At 37.3% G+C, this 19,691-nt stretch overlaps 1 protein-coding gene across 2 annotated transcripts in view; it reads right to left on the reverse strand.

The window, feature by feature from the left end:
- Positions 1 to 19,691, reverse strand: part of LOC126266752 (laminin subunit gamma-1) — a 1,057,862-nt gene that overhangs the window by 46,180 nt on the left and 991,991 nt on the right. For both annotated transcript variants that reach the window (XM_049971254.1, XM_049971255.1), the window contains 10 exons: positions 17,058 to 17,283; positions 16,655 to 16,914; positions 15,228 to 15,397; positions 13,364 to 13,496; positions 12,994 to 13,218; positions 12,650 to 12,835; positions 10,658 to 10,855; positions 1,878 to 2,074; positions 1,428 to 1,643; positions 1,076 to 1,346 (listed from right to left, as the gene is read on the reverse strand). In XM_049971254.1, coding sequence (XP_049827211.1) covers positions 1,076 to 1,346; positions 1,428 to 1,643; positions 1,878 to 2,074; positions 10,658 to 10,855; positions 12,650 to 12,835; positions 12,994 to 13,218; positions 13,364 to 13,496; positions 15,228 to 15,397; positions 16,655 to 16,914; positions 17,058 to 17,283 — 2,082 coding nt within the window. The remainder of the gene's footprint in view (positions 1 to 1,075; positions 1,347 to 1,427; positions 1,644 to 1,877; positions 2,075 to 10,657; positions 10,856 to 12,649; positions 12,836 to 12,993; positions 13,219 to 13,363; positions 13,497 to 15,227; positions 15,398 to 16,654; positions 16,915 to 17,057; positions 17,284 to 19,691) is intronic.

Consider the following 19,691-nt stretch of genomic DNA (forward strand, 5'->3'; position numbering starts at 1 on the left):
CTTCTGGCAGTATGCTTCAACATAAACACTTGCAATATTGCAGTATGTGCATGCTTAAAGGAACAAGCACTGCGGTAACTAGTTGTTATGAAATAAATGAAATATATTTACAGTTGTAAACACAGACAATCTTCAGCTACATAATGCTAACGGCTTGCTGGAATGGTAACACCAGTTCCTGTCAGATCACTGAAGCTAAGTGCTATCTGGCTTGGCTAAAACTTGGTTGGGCACTGTCCAGGTATGCTGAGAGCTGTTGGCAAGTAGGGTGCAATCAGCCCTTGTGAGCCCAATTGAGGAGTTGCTGACAAGTAGTGGCACCAGCCACGGAAACTGATGAGGGCCAGGAGAGTGGTGTGCTGACAACATTCCCCTTCATGTCCGCACCTGGTGATGCCTAAGGGCTGAGGATGTCACAGCAGCCAGTTGGTACCGTTGGGTCTTCAAGACCTGTTCAGGTTGTGTTTGTTTGTTTGTTTCTGCTGTATAACAAAATGATGACATTGAAAATTTGTACAAGAATGGGACTCGAATCTGGATTTCCCGCTTATCACCAGCATTTGTCTTATCATTTGGCTATCCATGCACGATTCATGGCCAAACCCAAACTACTATATGTTATCAACCATGCATCTACATCATGTACTTATACATCTATTATGTACATTCACATAGACGTGAGACATTTTTCTTGAAAGTCGCTTGCCCACTGTCAGTGGGCAAACATGATATTGCAGTGCCTCTGTTACTTGGAATCACGATGCATGCATGTCCAAAGGAACAGGCACTGAGGTGACTGCAGCTGTTATGGAACACATAAAATGTATTTGCAGTTGCAAATATGGACAACTTTCACTTGCATAATGGAATGACACTGAAAATTTGTGCTAGACTTGGACTCGAAGATGAATTTCTCGCTTTTGGATCAAGATCTCATAGAATTTAAAACCTGAGCAGAGAGTTTGTAAAGGGGTATTTTCATTTAAAATGAAATTTATTCACTACATAGTTTTTGATATTAACCATATGAAGAAGTTTGTAGGTGAAGTTTGAGTGAAAAGCAGAAAATACGTACCACCAACAGCCTGTTTTGCTCTAGTCCACAAATGACCTACAGCCTCTTCAACTTCTTTCAGTCTTCTTTCAAAGTTATCATCACTTATTACTGTAGGATTACTGGCAATATCATCTAGGACCTTTTTTAATTTATAGAGTTTTGCCCTGTGGACATTTGCAGCATCCTGGACAAGATTGTAACACGCTGGGCAATCAATGCAGCCACGCTGACGATCATACTTGTTTTCTTTGCAACGATCACATCTTCGGCCTTCAACATTTTCATAACACTGTAATCAAAAAGACAAAATTACAATAGCAGATTAATATATACTTTGTTTTTCAGACCCAAATGAGGCAAAGTTTCTTACCGGGCACTGACCCCAAGGACTACATGTTAAATTCACAGATCCTATAGGATCACAGTCACATTCCTTGCATCCGTCAATGGAGAAACCATAGTGGTAGAGTTCACATACATCACATCGAAGACCTGTTATACCAGGATGACAATGACATTGTCCAGTGTGTAGATCACATGTGTGGTTCAGAGAACCAACAGGATCACAACTGCAAGCCTGGCAGCCCTGTAAATAATTTACAGCTGTAGTATTTGAAGAGGTATACATCATAATTTAATCTAATAATCTGCTTTCAAAAATAAAATATTACTAATATTCATTAACTTCCAGTCAAAAAATTGTGAGGAAAAATATGAAGACATTTTTCATTGCTGGTCAGAATATGATGCAGTGGCACCATACACACTGCAGAACTGCTGACTACATTTTAAACTTCCAGTGTATCATACAGCTACTTACTTCACCACTTATTATGTTGTAATAGCCTTCCTCACAGTGATCACAGTTCTTGCCATAAATATGTGGTTTACACTGACATTGCCCACTTATCTGATCACATACTGGAGGACCAAAACCTGTTTCTACAGTTCCTGGAGGGTAACACTGACATGGTTTACAATCTCCTTTTGGTAACGCTAAAGCATCTCCAAAATAACCTGTAAGAAATAAATGAAGTAATAAAATTTGTATAACACCACTGTAAAGTGCAAACATTAAAATTTATTCTCACTGGTTATGTAACACTTATCAAGGCATTGATCCATTTATTGTGTGACAGGAATTTAACTTTAAGCCCTCTGTTTCACAGCCTCTGACTCTACATATGTGTGTAGTTTGTACTGGTGAGCTAGAAGTGACTAAACAAATTGCAAGTTGCAGAAGACAGTCTTTTGCACAGATCCAGGATATAGTTTGACCACTTTAGTTTGCTATCAATATGTAAGCCCTGGTATTTAGAAGTATCCAGCCCAGCTATCTGCTGGTCTCCTAGCTTTCCTCCTATTTCTTCATCTTTAGTGGTTGCATGAAATTGAATAAAGTTTGTTTTACTGTAATTATGAGAAAGACCATTTATGTTGAACTACTTCACAACATCCCTACAAACCTTCTTAACTGAAACCTCAAATTTGTGTACTGGATTATCAGTATGTACCACAGTGTGATCAGCAAAGATGGTGAATTTACAATCTGATTTGATCCATTATAAATGGTTTTTGAAAGCCTGCGACTGTGAAAACAATAGCTTTCTTTATAAAAAATCTTCTGCTACCAGTCACGATTTTCTTTATTTGCTTTTTGCACAAGGTGTTTCGGGAAATTATTCCCATTTTCAAGTGTATTTCTTGTCTGTATTAAGCCATTTCTATTGATGTTGTCAATATGTGAGAGTCTGCTTCATTTTGTAGATTTTTACTGTTATATATAAGAAACATGCAATTTTTTGTTGGTTATCGTTTCTTTTGGTGAAGTTAGTGGCAAAATTTGGAATTTGTATTTACAGTTTTCTAATGGTCCATTTGTGCAGAGTCTCACAAACACTAAGCATCACAAACAACTTATTGTACACTTTAAACATCGAAAATATCTTACATAAACAAAATATATTTTCGATGCTTAAAATGTTCAATAAGTTGTGTGTGATGTTTAGTGTGTGTGTGTGTGTAACTCTGCACAAACGGACCATTAGAAAACTGTAAGTACAAATTCTTCTAAATTTCGCCACTAACTTCACCAAAAGAATTGATAACCGACTAAAAAATGTCGTGGTTCTCATGTATTGCAGTAAAAATCAATGAAATGAAGCAGACACTCACATCTTGCCAACATCAATAGACACGGCTTAACATGGCTTAATACACACAAAAAACGCACTTGAAAATGGGTATCATTTTCCAAAATACATCATGTGTAAGGTAAATAAAGAAAATGGTGACTGATAGCAGAAGAATTTACAATATTCTGTAGAAAGAGGTAGATCATTAATAAATGGAATAAAAAGTTAGGGGGCCTAGAACTGAGCTCTGAGGCACTCCGCACATGGTGGTATTCCACTCTGATGAAGCTGAATGCACTTTCTTGACTATCAAATACAACCTTCCACTTTACTTTAGAAAGGAACAAATTAAGCCACTTCCCTGCTTCACCATTTACACATAGATATGTGGCTTGGGGTTAAAGTATTTGATGACTGATGCAGTCCAACACTTTTGTTAGATCTCAAAATATTCCAACCACCTTAAAAAATAATAATAATAATTATTATTATTATTCTTTCTTTTCTCAGATGTTATGTCTGGTCAAAAATGAAAAGTGATGCGGACCTTGATCAAGTGTCACTTCCTTTTAACTGTACAGTATATGTTACATTGCATTTAGGAATTTTCAGGTAATTGAACATGTATCAATAATTACAGATTTCTGTAGTTGTATACAGAAGTTTGGATGTAGTTGTATTGCGTTGATGTACTAATTGATATTGTGAGGTATGACTCCTGTAGTTGATAGTATAATTGGTATAATGTCAACTTTATCCTGATGCCACATGTCCTTGACTTCCTCAGCCAGTTGGATGTATTTTTCAATTTTTTCTCCAGTTTTCTTCTGTATATTTGTTGTATTGGGTATGGATATTTCGATTAGTTGTGTTGATTTCTTCTTTTTATTGGTGAGTATGATGTCAGGTTTGTTATGTGGTGTTGTTTTATCTGTTACAATGGTTCTGTCCCAGTATAATTTGTATTCATCATACTCCAGTACATTTTGTGGTACATACTTGTATGTGGGAACATGTTGTTTTATTAGTTTATGTTGTATGGCAAGTTGTTGATGTATTATTTTTGCTACATTGTCATGTCTTCTGGTGTATTCTGTATTTGTTAGTATTATACATCCACTTGTGATGTGATCTACTGTCTCTATTTGTTGTTTGCAAAGTTTGCATTTATCTGTTGTGGTGTTGGGATCTTTAATAATACGCTTGCTGTAATATCTGGTGTTTATTGTTTGATCCTGTATTGCAATCATGAATTCTTCCACCTCACTACATATATTGCCTTTTGTTAGCCATGTGTTGGATGAGTCTTGATCGATGTGTGGCTGTGTTAGATGACACGGGTGCTTGCCATGTAGTGTTTTCTTTTTCCAATTTACTTTCTTCGTATCTGTTGATGTTATGTGATCCAAAGGGTTGTAGGAGTGGTTATGAAATTGTAGTGGTGTAGCTGATGTATTTAGATGAGTGATTGCTTTGTGTATTTTGCTACTTTCAGCTCGTTCTAGAAAGAATTTTCTTAAATTGTCTACCTGTCCATAATGTAGATAAAATAGAAAGAAACTTCCACATGGGAAAAATATATTAAAAACAAAGATTCCAAGACTTACCAAGCGGGAAAGTGCCGGCAGACAGAGGGAAGGAGGTTTTTTATGTCGATAAATCCCCTTCCTCCTTCCTTTCTGCTTAATGTGAATCTTTCTGTTGCTGAATGTATGTGATGTATTCTATATTTGTGGCATTGTGATCGTGTAAGTGTATTGAGTGCTTCTAGGTCTGTGTTACTCCATTTCACTATTCCAAATGAGTAGGTCAATATTGGTATAGCATAAGTATTTATAGCTTTTGTATTGTTTCTTGCTGTCAATTCTGTTTTCAGTATTTTTTTTTAGTCTTTCTCTATATTTTTCTTTCAGTTCTTCTTTAATATTTGTATTATCTATTCCTATTTTTTGTTTGTATCCTAGATATTTATAGGCATCTGTTTTTTCCATCGCTTCAATGCAGTCGCTGTGACTATCCACTATGTAATCTTCCTGTTTAGTGTGTTTTCCCTTAACTATGCTATTTTTCTTACAATTGTCTGTTCCAAAAGCCATATTTATGTCATTGCTGAATACTTCTGTTATTTTTAGTAATTGGTTGAGTTGCTGATTTGTTGCTGCCAGTAGTTTTAGATCATCCATATAAGGCAGAACCAGAAAGGACTTAATGAGTCTCCTTGGTATATTCCACACTTAATCTGTATTGGCTGTGATGTGATATTATTTGAATTTGTTTGGATATTAAGTGTGGTTTTCCAATTTTTCATTACTATGTTTAGGAACTGTATCAATTTAAAATCTACTTTGTATATTTCCAATATTTGTAGTAACCATGAATGGGGTACACTATTAAAAGCTTTTTGGTAGTCAATGTATGGATAGTGTAGTGACCTTTGTTTAGTTTTAGCTTGATATGTCACTTCTGCATCTATTATCAGTTGCTCTTTACATCCTCGTGCTCCTTTGCAACAGCCTTTTTGTTCTTCATTTATAATTTTGTTCTGTGTTGTATGTGTCATTAATTTCTGTGTAATGACTGAAGTTAATATTTTGTACATTGTTGGTAGGCATGTTATGGGGGCGATATTTAGCTGGATTTGCTGTGTCTGCTTTATCTTTAGGTTTCAGATAGGTTATTCCATGTGTAAATGTATCAGGGAATGTGTATGGGTCTGCAATGCAACTGTTAAATAATTTACTTTCGCAACCGATGGTTGCTTCTTCAGGAAGGAGAGGGAAAGACGAAAGGATGTGGGTTTTAAGGGAGAGGGTAAGGAGTCATTCCAATCCCGGGAGCGGAAAGACTTCCCTTAGGGGAAAAAAAGGACAGGTGTACACTCGCACACACACACACACACACACACACACACACACACACACACACACACACACACACACACACACACACACACACACACACACATATCCATCCGCACATACACATTGGTGTCTGTGTATGTGCGGATGGATATGTGTGTGTGTGTGTGTGTGTGTGTGTGTGTGTGTGTGTGTGTGCAAGTGTACACCTGTCCTTTTTTTCCCCTAAGGGAAGTCTTTCCGCTCCCGGGATTGGAATGACTCCTTACCCTCTCCCTTAAAACCCACATCCTTTCGTCTTTCCCTCTCCTTCCTGAAGAAGCAACCATCGGTTGCGAAAGCTAGTAATTCTGTGTGTGTGTTTGTGTGTTTTGTTCATGTGCCTGTCTGCCGGCGCTTTCCCGCTTGGTAAGTCTTGGAATCTTTGTTTTTAATATATTTTTCCCATGTGGAAGTTTCTTTCTATTTTATTTACATCATTGTTAAATAATTTAGTTAGATGTGAATGTGTTAAAGTGAACTTCTTTAGCCAGAAATTTGCTATTTTATCATTTCCAGGGGCTTTCCAATTGTGCGTAGAATTAATTGCTCAAGTGACTTCATGTTGCAAAATTACCACTTCAGGCATTTGTGGTATCATCTTGGATGTGTCTGTTTCTGCTTGTACCCACCGTGCATGTCTGTTATGTTGTACCGGGTTTGACCATATGTTGCTCCAGAAGTGTTCCATGTCTGTTATGTTTGGTGGATTGTCTATTTTAATGTGTGTGTTATCTATTGTCTGGCAAAAACTCTTTTGGTTTGTGTTGAATGTTTGGTTTTGTTTCCTTCTATTTTCACTTTTTTTGTATCTTCTAAGTCGTTTGGCCAATGCTTGTAATTTTTGCTTCTTTTCATCTAATTGATCTATTGCTTCTTGTTGTGTAATTTTAGGTAACCTTTTTCGTTTTTTGTCTGATATTTCATTTCTTATAAATTGTGTTAGCTGTCCGATGTCTTTTCTAAGTTTTTCTATTCTGATCTGTAGCCTGTGTTGCCATGCTGGTTTTGTGGGTTTCTTCTGTGTGTTGGTTGGTTCTGATCTCTGTCTAGTGTGTATATTTAGTGTAGTGAGTGCTCCTATATAAACCAGTAGTTGTAACTCTTCCATAGTTGTATTTTCATTTATTTTGTTGTGTATGATTGTGTTGATAGTTGTTGTTGTTTCAACTTGTGGGTTATTTGGCGGTCTATGTAAGAATGGTCTAATGTCTGTATTTGTGTCTTTGTATTCTATATATGTCAGCTGAAATTTTTCTATTTGTGCTTGTTCTGGTGGCTGTCTTAAGATTTCGTTTTCCTCAGATTGTTTAATTGATGTGTGTTGTTCTCGGTTTGTTTGCTCTGGGATGTTTGAGTCCATTACTGTATTTTCTTCTTCTTCTTCTTCTTCTTCTGACTGTACATTATTTTGTTCCAGTATTTGTTGTACTTGTTATTTGATGTTTTCTAATTCTTACTAGGGTATCCTGTTATTTTTTATTATTACACGGATCTGATCAGCTAGTCATTGTTCTGTTAAAAATTTTAATTCTGGTTATCTGGTAATAAATGTTGTGTATACTTGTGATCTGTATCCAGTTGTGTTGGTTCCTAAGTTTGTTGCTTGGTAATAACAGAACATGAGGTGTCGGTTAACTTCATCAGACCATCTCATCCTCTGTCTTTGTTTTCCTTCTAGGGTGGTTGCAGGAAGCATGTCCTGTAAAACACCTCTATTTGGATTATTATTATTATTATTATTATTATTATTATTATTATTATTATTATTATTCACAGATTCCAAAACATTGGCAGCAAATGCATGTATTACATCTTCTGTTGTTAACCTTTTCTGAAATCCAAACTGACTTTTCCTGATGAGATTTTGGTCACTATGTTGCTAACAATCCTGAAATGTGTTAGTTTCTCTAAACTTTTGGAAATGCTTGTGAGTAGTGAGACTGGCTGTCTGCTTTATCTTCCTTCTTATACAGTGATTTTACAACTGCTGGAACCATTCCTTGCTTATGTGACATGTAAAAAATAGAGGAAAGGGATTTAATTGCATGGTCGCAGTGCTATTCTAATAATTTACTAAGATGGTGTCAACTCCAGTAGAACTTTTACTTTTCAGAGACTTAATGATTCTTTCAATTTCCTGTATAGAGACTGTTCTTACCTAGATCTGTTGTACTGTGCTAAGTACTTTGGCTTCCAGATAATTCATGGCTCCATTTCTGGAGCCTCATGATCCTATTTGTACTGTTATTGTTAAAAACATTTATTGAATGTATCAGCAACTGTTTTTGAATCACTAAGATTATCCTCATCTTTATTTGGACATTTTCTCTACAGAATGCATTTTTTCCTGTTTTACAACATTTTAAGCAGTTTAGACTTTATTGTGTGAGTTATTGATTTCTGCTCTGAAGAACATATATCTCTATGCTGGTATGGTCTAGTTAAGAATTCTATTGTATAGTTTGTAATGCCTAATCTTATTGTGATCATTTGATCTCTTGGCCACTACATACTGCACCTTTCTTTGTCCTACATGTATTTATTTAGGAAATATTTTTTAAATAGACCTGTAATCTCTTCGATAAATTTATTAAATTTGGAGTTAATGTCAACAGAAGCATATAAACAAGACCAGTCCAAGGTTGCAACCAAAAATTCCTTGTAGATTAAAAGTGTCATCAGGACTCGAACCTGGACCTTTGACTTGCAAAGTTTCAAATCAGCACACACTGCTGTAGGGTGAATATTCATTTTGGAAACAATTCATCAGGTTTTGACTTAGCTCATGACCCTGTAATGTCGTCTAACCTCCCAGGAATGCTAGTCCAGCAAGACATGCAGGAGAACTGGTGCGAAGTTTGGAAGACAGGAGATGAGGTACTGATCAAGGTAAAGTTTTTAGGACAGTTCATGAGACAAGCTTGGATAGCTCAGTCAATAGAACACTTGCCTGCATATGGCAAAGGTCCCAGCTTCAAGTAATCTGCTGGCACACATTTTTAATCTATCAGGAAGTTTCAAATCAGCACACAGTTCACTGCAAAATGAAATTCATTCTTGAAGCTGAAACTGATGAGTAAAGATTTCCATAGTGTGTCTTTTTGCAATCCTCAGTTTTGAAACATAAATTATTATATGTATCCTTATCTACAAATACACTGATCAGCCAGAACCTTATGACCTGTGACCTGCTATTGACATAAACCTGTTCAGGCAATAGCAATGTCACCTGGCGAGAAATGGCTGTTAGTCTGACACACGTAGGGTGCATGTAGCATCAGTGAGTGTGCTGTCTGTGTGTGGAATGGGGAAGGCGTACAGTCTATCTGAGTTTGACCAAAGGCAGATTGTTATGGCCCGGAGGCTCACACAAGCTAACTTGTTGGGTGTTCGAGAAGTGCTGTGGTGAGTGTCTTCAACATATGGAGAGACCAAGGTGAAGCCAAGTGCCAATGTCATGGGGTTGGGTCACCACTGCTCATTACAGATGTCGGTTGTTGTAGGCTGGTCAAACTGGCAAAACAGGACAGGCGGTGAACAGTTGTGGAACTAACATCAGACTTAAATGCTGGGCAGATTAAAAGTTTGTCTGAACACACATCGCACCAAACGCTCCTAATGATGGGCCTCCGCAGGCGACGACCCATGCATGTGATAAAGTTAACACCACAACATCAACAACTACAACTGAAATGGGCACGGGGCATGTGACCACCATCAGCATTGGACATTGATGCAGTGACAGAGCATCGCTGTGGCACAGCATTGCATGGTCTGATAAATCCTGATACCTTTTTCATTGTGCCAATGGGAGGTCATGAATCCATCATCTTCCAGGGAAACAGCTCTTTGACACCTGTACTGTGGGACAGAGACAAGCTGCCACCAGCTCTATTATGCTCTGGGGAATATTCATGTGGGGATTGAGGAGTCCAGTGTACACATTTCCTTTCTTTCTTTCAAGTAAGTGAGCCAGCACATCTGATTCTAAAATCCTTAGGTGTAGTGTGATTCTTTCCAAGCACCTTCAAAATTATTACTGTATTAGTTTAACTAATGCCATGAATTTTTAACATTTATGACTAAAATTTATGGAAACTATGTGACTGACTGGTTGCTTTAGGCAGACACTGATTTTCCATGGAAAACAAAAAGCACTCTACAAATGGAAGCAAAATCTGTGGGACGATGTAAATGTGAAACAGTAGATAGTGTACAGTGGACTAATCAGTGAATAGTGTAAAGAGGAATATTCCGCTATATGTCATCCTAGCTAATTTAAAAATTGATAATACTTCTCATTTTACATTACATCAAGAATGCTGTAACTATTCAAGAAAATGCACTCAGCAAAATTTTATTAACATGAAACATTTGTGTAGAGAACACCACCCTCTCTGTTGGACTGACTGAACATACTTTTGAAAAACATACTACTCAATAAATTTGTTCACTGGGTTATAATTAGATTAATTTTAATTATTTTAAGAAGATTATAACACTATCCAATAATTTCATTAGAAAAATTGTATTTGAACTTTCAGAACTTAAAGTTACTTCATTACCTGGAATGCAAGAGTCACATTCTGGTCCTCCTGTATTATAAATGCATTTCAGACATTCTCCAGTTGTGCGGTTACAGTTTCCAACAGCATTAGGGTCAACATTATCATTGCACTTGCATGGCTGACATAGTTTAACACTGCCAAACTTTCCAGTTGGATCTCCAAAGTACCCATCACTGCACAGGTCACATCTGGGACCTATTAGGCATACAAACGAAGTTGTATTATCTTCTACTTATTTATCACTAAACAATGGAAAATACAAATTGACTCTGAGCACTATGCAACTTAACTTCTGAGGTCATCAGTCGCCTAGAGCTTAGAAATAGTTAAACCTAACTAACCTAAGGACATCACACACATCCATGCCCGAGGCAGGATTCGAATCTGTGACTGGAGCGAATGGAAAATACAAGCTGGAATAATGATAATATTATGAAAATGACAAATTGCTACTCACCATACAGCAAAGGTGCTGAGTTGCAGATAGGCACAACAATAAGATTGCCAAACAAGTAAGTTTTTGTCTGAAAAGGCCTTCATCGGAATTAGACAAAACACACACACACACACACACACACACACACACACACACACACACACACACAAATGCAACTCGCACGCACATGATCATGACTACCAAGACTTTGGTCACGCATATGCAAGTCTGTGATTGTGTGTGTGTGTGTGTGTGTGTGTGTGTGTGTGTGTGTGTGTGTGTGTGTTCCGATTCAGATGAAGACCTGCTTGGCTGAAAGCTTACCTGCTTCACAGTCTTTTTGTTGCACCTATTACTCAACATCTCTCCACAATATGGTGAGTAGTAATCTCTGTCTTTGAATTACCTTGTAACTGTTAAAGGAGAAAAGATTAAAATGTTTCATTCACGCTGTAATTCAACAAAAATGGCACCAAATGATTTCTGTGTGTCATCATCCCCAGGGTATGGAGAAGTGTACAGAACTAAAAAATTTCTAAATTCGAAATCATAAATTTACTTAATTGTAATTTCCATAGTTTCTTCAACTGACTTAATTTACTTCTATAAACATCATTAAATATGATACTTTTCTGATAGATAAACTGCAGTGATGAACTAATTATACAATTCAGGAGTGCTGAATAACAATCCACAACTATTCTCCCCAAGACAATTACTGGAATGTGATGGATGGTACTTTGTCAATCACTATTGTTTTTCTCCCACCCTTTTCCATTACTTAATGATGCCCAGGAAGAAATATTGTTAGCAATTCTTCGTATGAGGTTGAATACATTTTGCAATTTTACCATAATGGCCATTTTACAAAATGTGCTTATGCAGCGGGAAGAAATATGATATTTGATTTTTCTTCGAATGTGAGCACTTGAAATGGTAACAGTGAATGTCAATCAAGCAAAATGCCTCTCTTGCATATCTGCCACTGGAGCTGGATGAGCATCTTGATGATGCAATTATATTGACTAAACAAACTTGTTATGAAACATGTTGCTTTCAAATCTGATAAGCAGAATTCAGGAATCAGTTGAACAATGGTATTGATAGCTATCTCTTCGTGGGTGAATTACATCTCTTTCAAAATTCTCTGCCCACATACGCCAAGCATTGACTGATCTGCAGGTCTTCCTGCATTTTTGCTATAAATTTTTTAACACAAACATAAGCATACACTGATTAAGAATGACTGCAAAATTTCATTTAGCTACTGCTATGCCTTTTCTTATCTGCAGGTACTGTCTTTTTTTGTTTTAGACACGTTTTGAGGTAAAGAAGAATGCCTAATTTAGTTTAGTGTAATGTTCCTCCATAGATTATGTATTTATGGCATAAATTATGGCTACTAGCACTCAATGTGTGAAATTATGTTGAATGTTTTAACACCGCTCGTAGTTGAGTTTTAGTATATTCATGATACAAGTATCCTCTAATTTCTTTTCCTCTTTCCATCATATTATACGCAGTCAGCTTTCTTATTTGAATAAAGTTCTTACCTCCATATCCTTTTGGACACTCAAGACAAATGATAGTTTCATCTTGCAGTTGTATACATGGTCCCTGCTTAGGGCAAGGGCATGGTTTGCAATCATAAGCAGTTCCCTGCAGAGCATTTCCATAATATCCTCGTGCACAGCGGTCACAGTTGTCCCCAGCTGTGTTATGTTGACAGATGCATCGACCTAAAAGGGACAGAAGTGAACAGTATGGGGAAAAGATCCATGGATAAACACATTGCTAGGCTTGGAGAAACAAATTTTACACCAGTAAGAATGTAATGACATATTTCTGGCCACGAAGTAACCGGTTGCTGCTTCAATTTTTTCAGATTTCAACTTACCTGTTTCAGCATCACATATGTCTGCATGGCCATTGCAGTTACATGGGACACAAGGTGCAAAAGGTCCACCATTGGCCGGCTCATGGCGAAATCCTGGTTCACAGGATTCACAGAACTGACCAACATAGCCAGCAAGGCACCTACAACTTTCAATCCATCTGGCAGGTTCACCTGCTGCTCCACGATGAGCTGTTTCTAATCTGACATCATCAAGGAATCCAACACCTAAATGAGAAAAGCAGGTATACACAAAATCACCATCAGTTAATACTCTGCAGTTAATTATAATTCCTATGAGCAACCTATTGAAAAGCACATTATGACACAAATGGCACAGCATACAAGATAAGACAAGGTACCATAATTATACCTTCTGGAGTATATGTTCCCCTAATATATATTGCTGTAAGATTTGCAAGAACACTTATGAAATCTCTGGATGAAAGTCTTGGCTGCCATCCATACTGGGGATGTTCATGCAGGCGGAATTTATACTCCTGGGCCTATGACCAGAAACGAAACACAATCAGTTTTCAAATGATACATGAGAGAAAAAAACATATTTGTGTTACAAACATAAAATATAATTGCATAAAAAGTTCTCGGTCAGGGGTAAAACTCACTGTCGTGGACTGGTGAGGCTTCTGCTTTTATAAACAGTGGACGGCTTCTCATTGGCTGATGAAGATGTTGGAGGTGGTCATCGAAAACTTGGGATTTTATCCAAATTTGATGCGGCAAGTAAAACGAGAACTTTTTATGCAAGGACTCTGTTGCAAAAGACTTTGTAATCATCAAACATAATTATTTTATTTATTTCTAGTAACTTTCCAAGTTTTTATGTGACTGACATTTTATACATACATATGTATTAATAGGGAACAAACAAGGATGTAGCTAAAAAAGAAACCACATGTGGTGACAGTGTACTGAAGAGGCAGCTACGAGCAGAATACCTCAGAAGTGGCAGAGTTAATGAATAGATCCGTATAGCAGAAAAGTGCTCCAGAGATCAGTTCACAGCATGAGTATTAAAATAGTGACTCCTTTTTATATATCGCACTTTACAGAAAGGTATCCTTGTTTCGGTTCAACCTCATTTCCAAGCTAAGTAATGCCACTTGCTTTTCTTTTTCACAGCTGCTAACAACACTGGAAGTCTTATGACGAGGTATCCTCAAATATTGTTTTCATTCTCTCCTTTACATAGCAAAAAGTACTCCTCATTATAACCGTGTTCTGTGAATATGAAGGAGACATGGGCTCTAGTTTTTCTTGTTTTAGGACCTGAGCTCTTATTCCTTGCACAATCCTTCACTTTCTAAAGTATCTGCAAATAGAAAACAAACTCAACTGTTTGCACCTTAGGTATCCACACTTACATTGACAAAGCACAATTGCTGACCAACATTTAACCCTTCACAACAAGTTTTTCAGAAGATACTGGCTTGCTCTCGGAGGCACACACTACATGGCAGGTAGAGGCCTTAACTATGACACTTGTTCAGTGTATAAGGACTGGCAATAGTTGTACAGGATCATTTTGAATCATCAAGCAGATAGTGATGTCACCTAAACTGATTGAGAAAATCTGCTGTTGCCTGTGGAGTGGATATGTATCAGATTACTACACAGGAGAACTTTGCTGCTGTGTACACCAACTTGGCTTTGGAATCTCTTCAATGTTTGGTTAACTATCTTGTTTTGTTCAGTTTCAGCGATAATGGACTCAGCATGGATAGGTTGTAATCTATATATAATTAATATACTCTGACTGTTGAATAAAATAGTGCTTTTGTCAATTTTATTTTTGCATACCAGTACTTCTGTTTCTCTGTTTAAATTCAAACCATCTGCATGAATTCCTAGACTACAGTCTTATGTGATAATTTTTCTAATTTTTTTATTTGTTGTCATTAGTTTTATGCATTACAGCAACCATCATGATATACTTTACAGGAAGATTCTACAGCTCTATTTTCATTTCCACATGCCATTTCTTTTTAACTACATGCTACTGAAATGCATGTACAAAGAATTACTAGCAAGAAAATTTGTACAAGGAAGGAAAAACAGTCGGTCATTTAGAAGAAGCATGCTGCTCTGCCACAAATAAGGTAGAATGGATTGAGAAGAATGGAATGAATGATACCACATGTATCACACAAGGGAAAAGTATTGATTGAGGTTACTCAAGGTTCTCTGCTTGGCAAAAAGAAAAAAAATGCTCTTACCTCTACAGACGGCAAAGGATTTCTCTGGCCAAAAATTGCTTGGGTGATTGTCAGTCCTGCACCTTCTATCACTACATCTTCAACAGTGGCTCCTGGACCACTCTCTCCAATTCTAAGGTTGAATGACAGTAGCTGATTGTAACTGGCACGTTGGTCTCCAAGAAACCTGTCTGAAGACAGTAAAATTTATTATCTATGCTCATGGTATTGTTTTTCTTATTAAATTGTATTCCATTATTTCCTATTCAGCACCTTTAGCATGTAGTTAAAGGATGTGGTCTCTCACTCAGTAGTGCTCAAGTTTTTTAAGAATATAGTCTATATATTAACTTTGAAGGTAAAATTAAAGAGCAAGGGAGCAGTCAATTTTATTTAGGATTTGTGATGAAAGAGAATATAATGCATCTCCAGCCAAAAAATTTGTAATAACTGGCTTCTCTAATTTCACAACCAAAACAGTCTGTAACCTTTAGAATGAGGCTGCTGCAGAGTTTGGAAATTAGAGATGTATCGGCACACATTTGGAACTTTGGTCCAAAATAAGGTGTGTTTCTGTGTGATGGTGGTTATCTATATGGAAGTTTAGTCTGTATCTTATATAAATATTTGAAATAAAACTGTTAATCAACACAGAGAATGGTTTTCATACTATGGCCTAGGTGGAGGCCTGTTGAAGAGAAAATATTATGCTGATACAGGAATTTGTGAAGCCACCTGGAGTGGACCAACAAGTTTATATGTAAAAGCTACACATGTAACAGGAGATGTAGCAATTATGGGTCCACAATTGCTTCAGAGGAAAAAAATCTGGACTACATTAATGTTACAAAAATCAGCACTGAGATATGATTATCTCTCATGATGAGCATAATAATTGAAACAGTTGTTCCTATGGAAAGGTGTAACAACTTTTTTAAAAGCTGATGGATTACATACACTAATAGACTCTAGAATGATCCATTGTGCTCTCAGAATTACTCGCCCATGAAGCTGTCACTGTAGATTATAAATTATAAACTGGAAGCAGGAAACACCGCAGAATGTCATAAAAATGCTGAGACAAAAAGACATTTTAGAATACATGAGTATAATGCTCCAGAAATTCCTGTCTTTCAAAAATAAGTCTTTAAATTTGAAGCTGAGACAAAAAGTTAATTATACAACACTATCAACACTATATGTTTATTGTACTATTATTCATATGATGACTGGTGCATATTATCTCAAATAAGAGGCATCAGAATGGAAGAAATAGAAAAATTTTACACTGATATCTAGATTTTTAGAGTGAGATGAAATTTAAAGAATGAGCAACTCCAATGATCTATGAAATATAATAATGCTTTCGCTCAAAAAGTGTTCAAATTACAACTCATTTAATCATAAAGACTAAGTTCAAAATAGCCAAGTCAAAGCTTTTTCTGTACCTGGTGCCACAAAATATACTGGATCTCGACCAGGAGCATTTACACCAATGGACTGTGTAATACTGTGATAGAGAAGCTTAACAGGATTGCCACTGTAATCCTGTGCAGACCACCTTTCATTGTTTCGTGCAAACATACTCTCAATAGTAACTTTTGAATATCCAGGAGCTGATTCACACTGCGACGAATGGCCGTAGCAGAAGCAAGGTGTGCAACCAAATTCATTTTCAATGTCCAGGTTGAAATACCCAGGTTTACACCTAAGTAACAGAATAAATAACACAGTTTTAACTAGGGTAGAAAACAGAGGTTAAGGCAGAACTCGTGATTAAAGTAAGATCAACTGGCCGTTTTAACAAACATTTAATGCTAGATAAAGAAGAGAAACAACATAATTGCATACCCTCCACAGCGCTTTCCTTCAACATTCTCTTTACACTGGCATGCACCAGTGTAAGGATTGCAGTTGGGTTCATTTCCATAACTGCCAGCAGCATTGCACCCACATGATCTGCAGCCAAGGCTGGTGAAATCATAGTAATTAACATCGCAATGGTCACACTTATCACCAGTTACACCTGGCTTGCACTGGCAACGTCCCTCACGATTACATTGTAAGCTCCTTGAACCTGCAAAATAAATAAATAAATAAATAAAAAATAAAGTTTGTTAAAAACACTTAACTTTCAATACATAGACTCAGATAACTGGATGCACCCAAATATAAAAAAATCAATATATGCTTTTAAAATGTTTTGTTTCATACATTATTACATTCATACTCTACAGACCACAGTAAAATGCATCACCTAGTATACTTCCCACTGTGGGTACAATCACTGCTGAAATGCCTCTGTGTCTACTGCTATTAGCTTAATTTTGTTTTTGCAATCCTTGAAGAGGCAACATACAGGGAGCTGTGGCACATTCCTTGATTCCTAATTTAACATTGTTTCCTGAAATTTTGTAAACATACTTTTGCTGGATAGTGTTTATCTCCAAGTATCTCTCCCATGAGTCAAACTCAGCCATAGCCTCAAGCTTGGTTCGAAAAGGGGGGGGGGGGGGGGGGGGGGAGTAACACTTCATTAAAAAACCCATGTTATATAGTACCTCATGGAGGTACAGTGAATACTGCAGTGGCACTGAAGGCAGAGTGGAGACCATCAGGACAGTGGAGCTGGAGGATGAAACAACCCTGTGTTTTTGGCCCAACATCAAAACGGGAAGATGAGGAGCCCTATTATTATCATTCTCAGTGGCCATGGAGATGGATGAGGCTATGCCAGAGAGACTGGGTGTTTAGGTGCAACTCAATGGCATTCCAAGTCTGCAGAAGTCCTTTGCAGTCGCAGTACTGGACCTTGCACATCTTCTTTCACTTTAGCTGCAGAGTATAGTTCCAAGACTATAGTGTGAATGTCACTTCCTTACCAGTTGAAATCCATCTTAAACAAAATCATGCTTGTGGAACTTTTTCCCTGATGTCACACCTTCACTGTGAAGACTACATTGCTGACTGACCATCTGCTAACTCCAACTGATGTCAGCAAAAGAATTATGTCCCTCCAAACCCCACTCTCTGGAGGCAAATTTATGACTCTCATATCTGTCTGGATGATTATGTAGACACTAAAGACCAGTCTTACTACCTGCTGTGCACAGCCGTCATCCAAGTACCACCTAAAGTCAAGCACTTACTATTCGGTGACTTCAGTACTAGAATTGGTAGAGTTCATCAATTATAGTGCAATGTGATGGGAAACAAGGACTTGGCACCTGCAATGCCAATGGTCTATGTGCTGAACATGAACTCCTTTTTACAAACAGTCAGTTCTACCTCCCTAATTGCTGCAGGACCACTTGGATACATCCTCTCTCAAAGCACTGGCGCATCCTTGGTTATATTATCACCAGGCAATGTGATAAAAAGGATGTCCTTGTCACCAAGACGGCAAGAAATGTCTAAAGCTGCTTCTATTTAGCCAAAAACTGCTTCTATTTAGCCAGTTGGGGATCTCAACTTGTCGCAAACCAGAAGGACACATGCACAACCTACCATATGTAAATTCGACATTTCCAAATTTCAAATTAAATCCATTGCTACACATTACAGAAATGTGATTTCAAATAAGATGGCTAGCATCCAGTCAGCAGTAAGAGTGTAAATCAGGAGTGGGTCACAGTTCAGAAGATTATTACTGAGTCGACTGAGGAAACAATTGGTTTTATGAAGAAGGAAAGACAAGACTGGTTTGATGAAAATAAAGAAATGTGAGAGAACTAAGAAAACAATTTATTTTGCAAAGAATAAAGACAAGACTGGTTTGATGAAAATAATGAAGACGTCTAATCAACTCCAAATGGGAAGCCAAGCTATCCTTTCTACAAGCTCCATCTTCCAATATGAAAAAATCACATTTCATGGAACTTACAGACAAATGCATGCACCAACTAAGGAAATTAAGAATAGCTACCGGCAACAAAAAGCTGAAAAACTGCAAAGACTAGTTGATACCTGTGATCTGTAAAATTTCCATGCAGGCACAAAGAAGATATAAGGTCCAATTCGATCCCCATCAGGGAAAAAGAAGACTGCTGACAATTCCATCATTTTAACTGGCAATGAAAAAATTAAAAGTGTTTGAAGGAACATTTCTCTGCAATTGTAAATTGTGCCTCCAATGTTGTTATGGACTTTCTCTGTAATGACTCTCAGCAGCCCCAACAACCATGAATGGCAGTTCCACATACAGAGACTTTAATAAAGCACTCAATCAACTAAGACCAAGAAAGCTCCTGACAATATCCCTCTCAAATTAATACAGAATGGAGGTATATTGTTAAAGACTAGCCTTTTTATACTGAGCCTCTTAATTTGCAAAACTTGAGAACATCACACACATCCATGCCCGAGGCAGGATTCAAACCAGCAACCATAGCAGCAGTATGGTTCTGGACTGAAGTGCCTAGAGTCGCTCGGTCACAACAGCCAGCTAAGAATGCTACCACCATCACTATCTTCAAGAAAGGCAAT

Source organism: Schistocerca gregaria, chromosome 4 (genome assembly GCF_023897955.1).
Source record: "Schistocerca gregaria isolate iqSchGreg1 chromosome 4, iqSchGreg1.2, whole genome shotgun sequence".
Classification (NCBI taxonomy): Eukaryota; Metazoa; Arthropoda; class Insecta; order Orthoptera; family Acrididae; genus Schistocerca; species Schistocerca gregaria.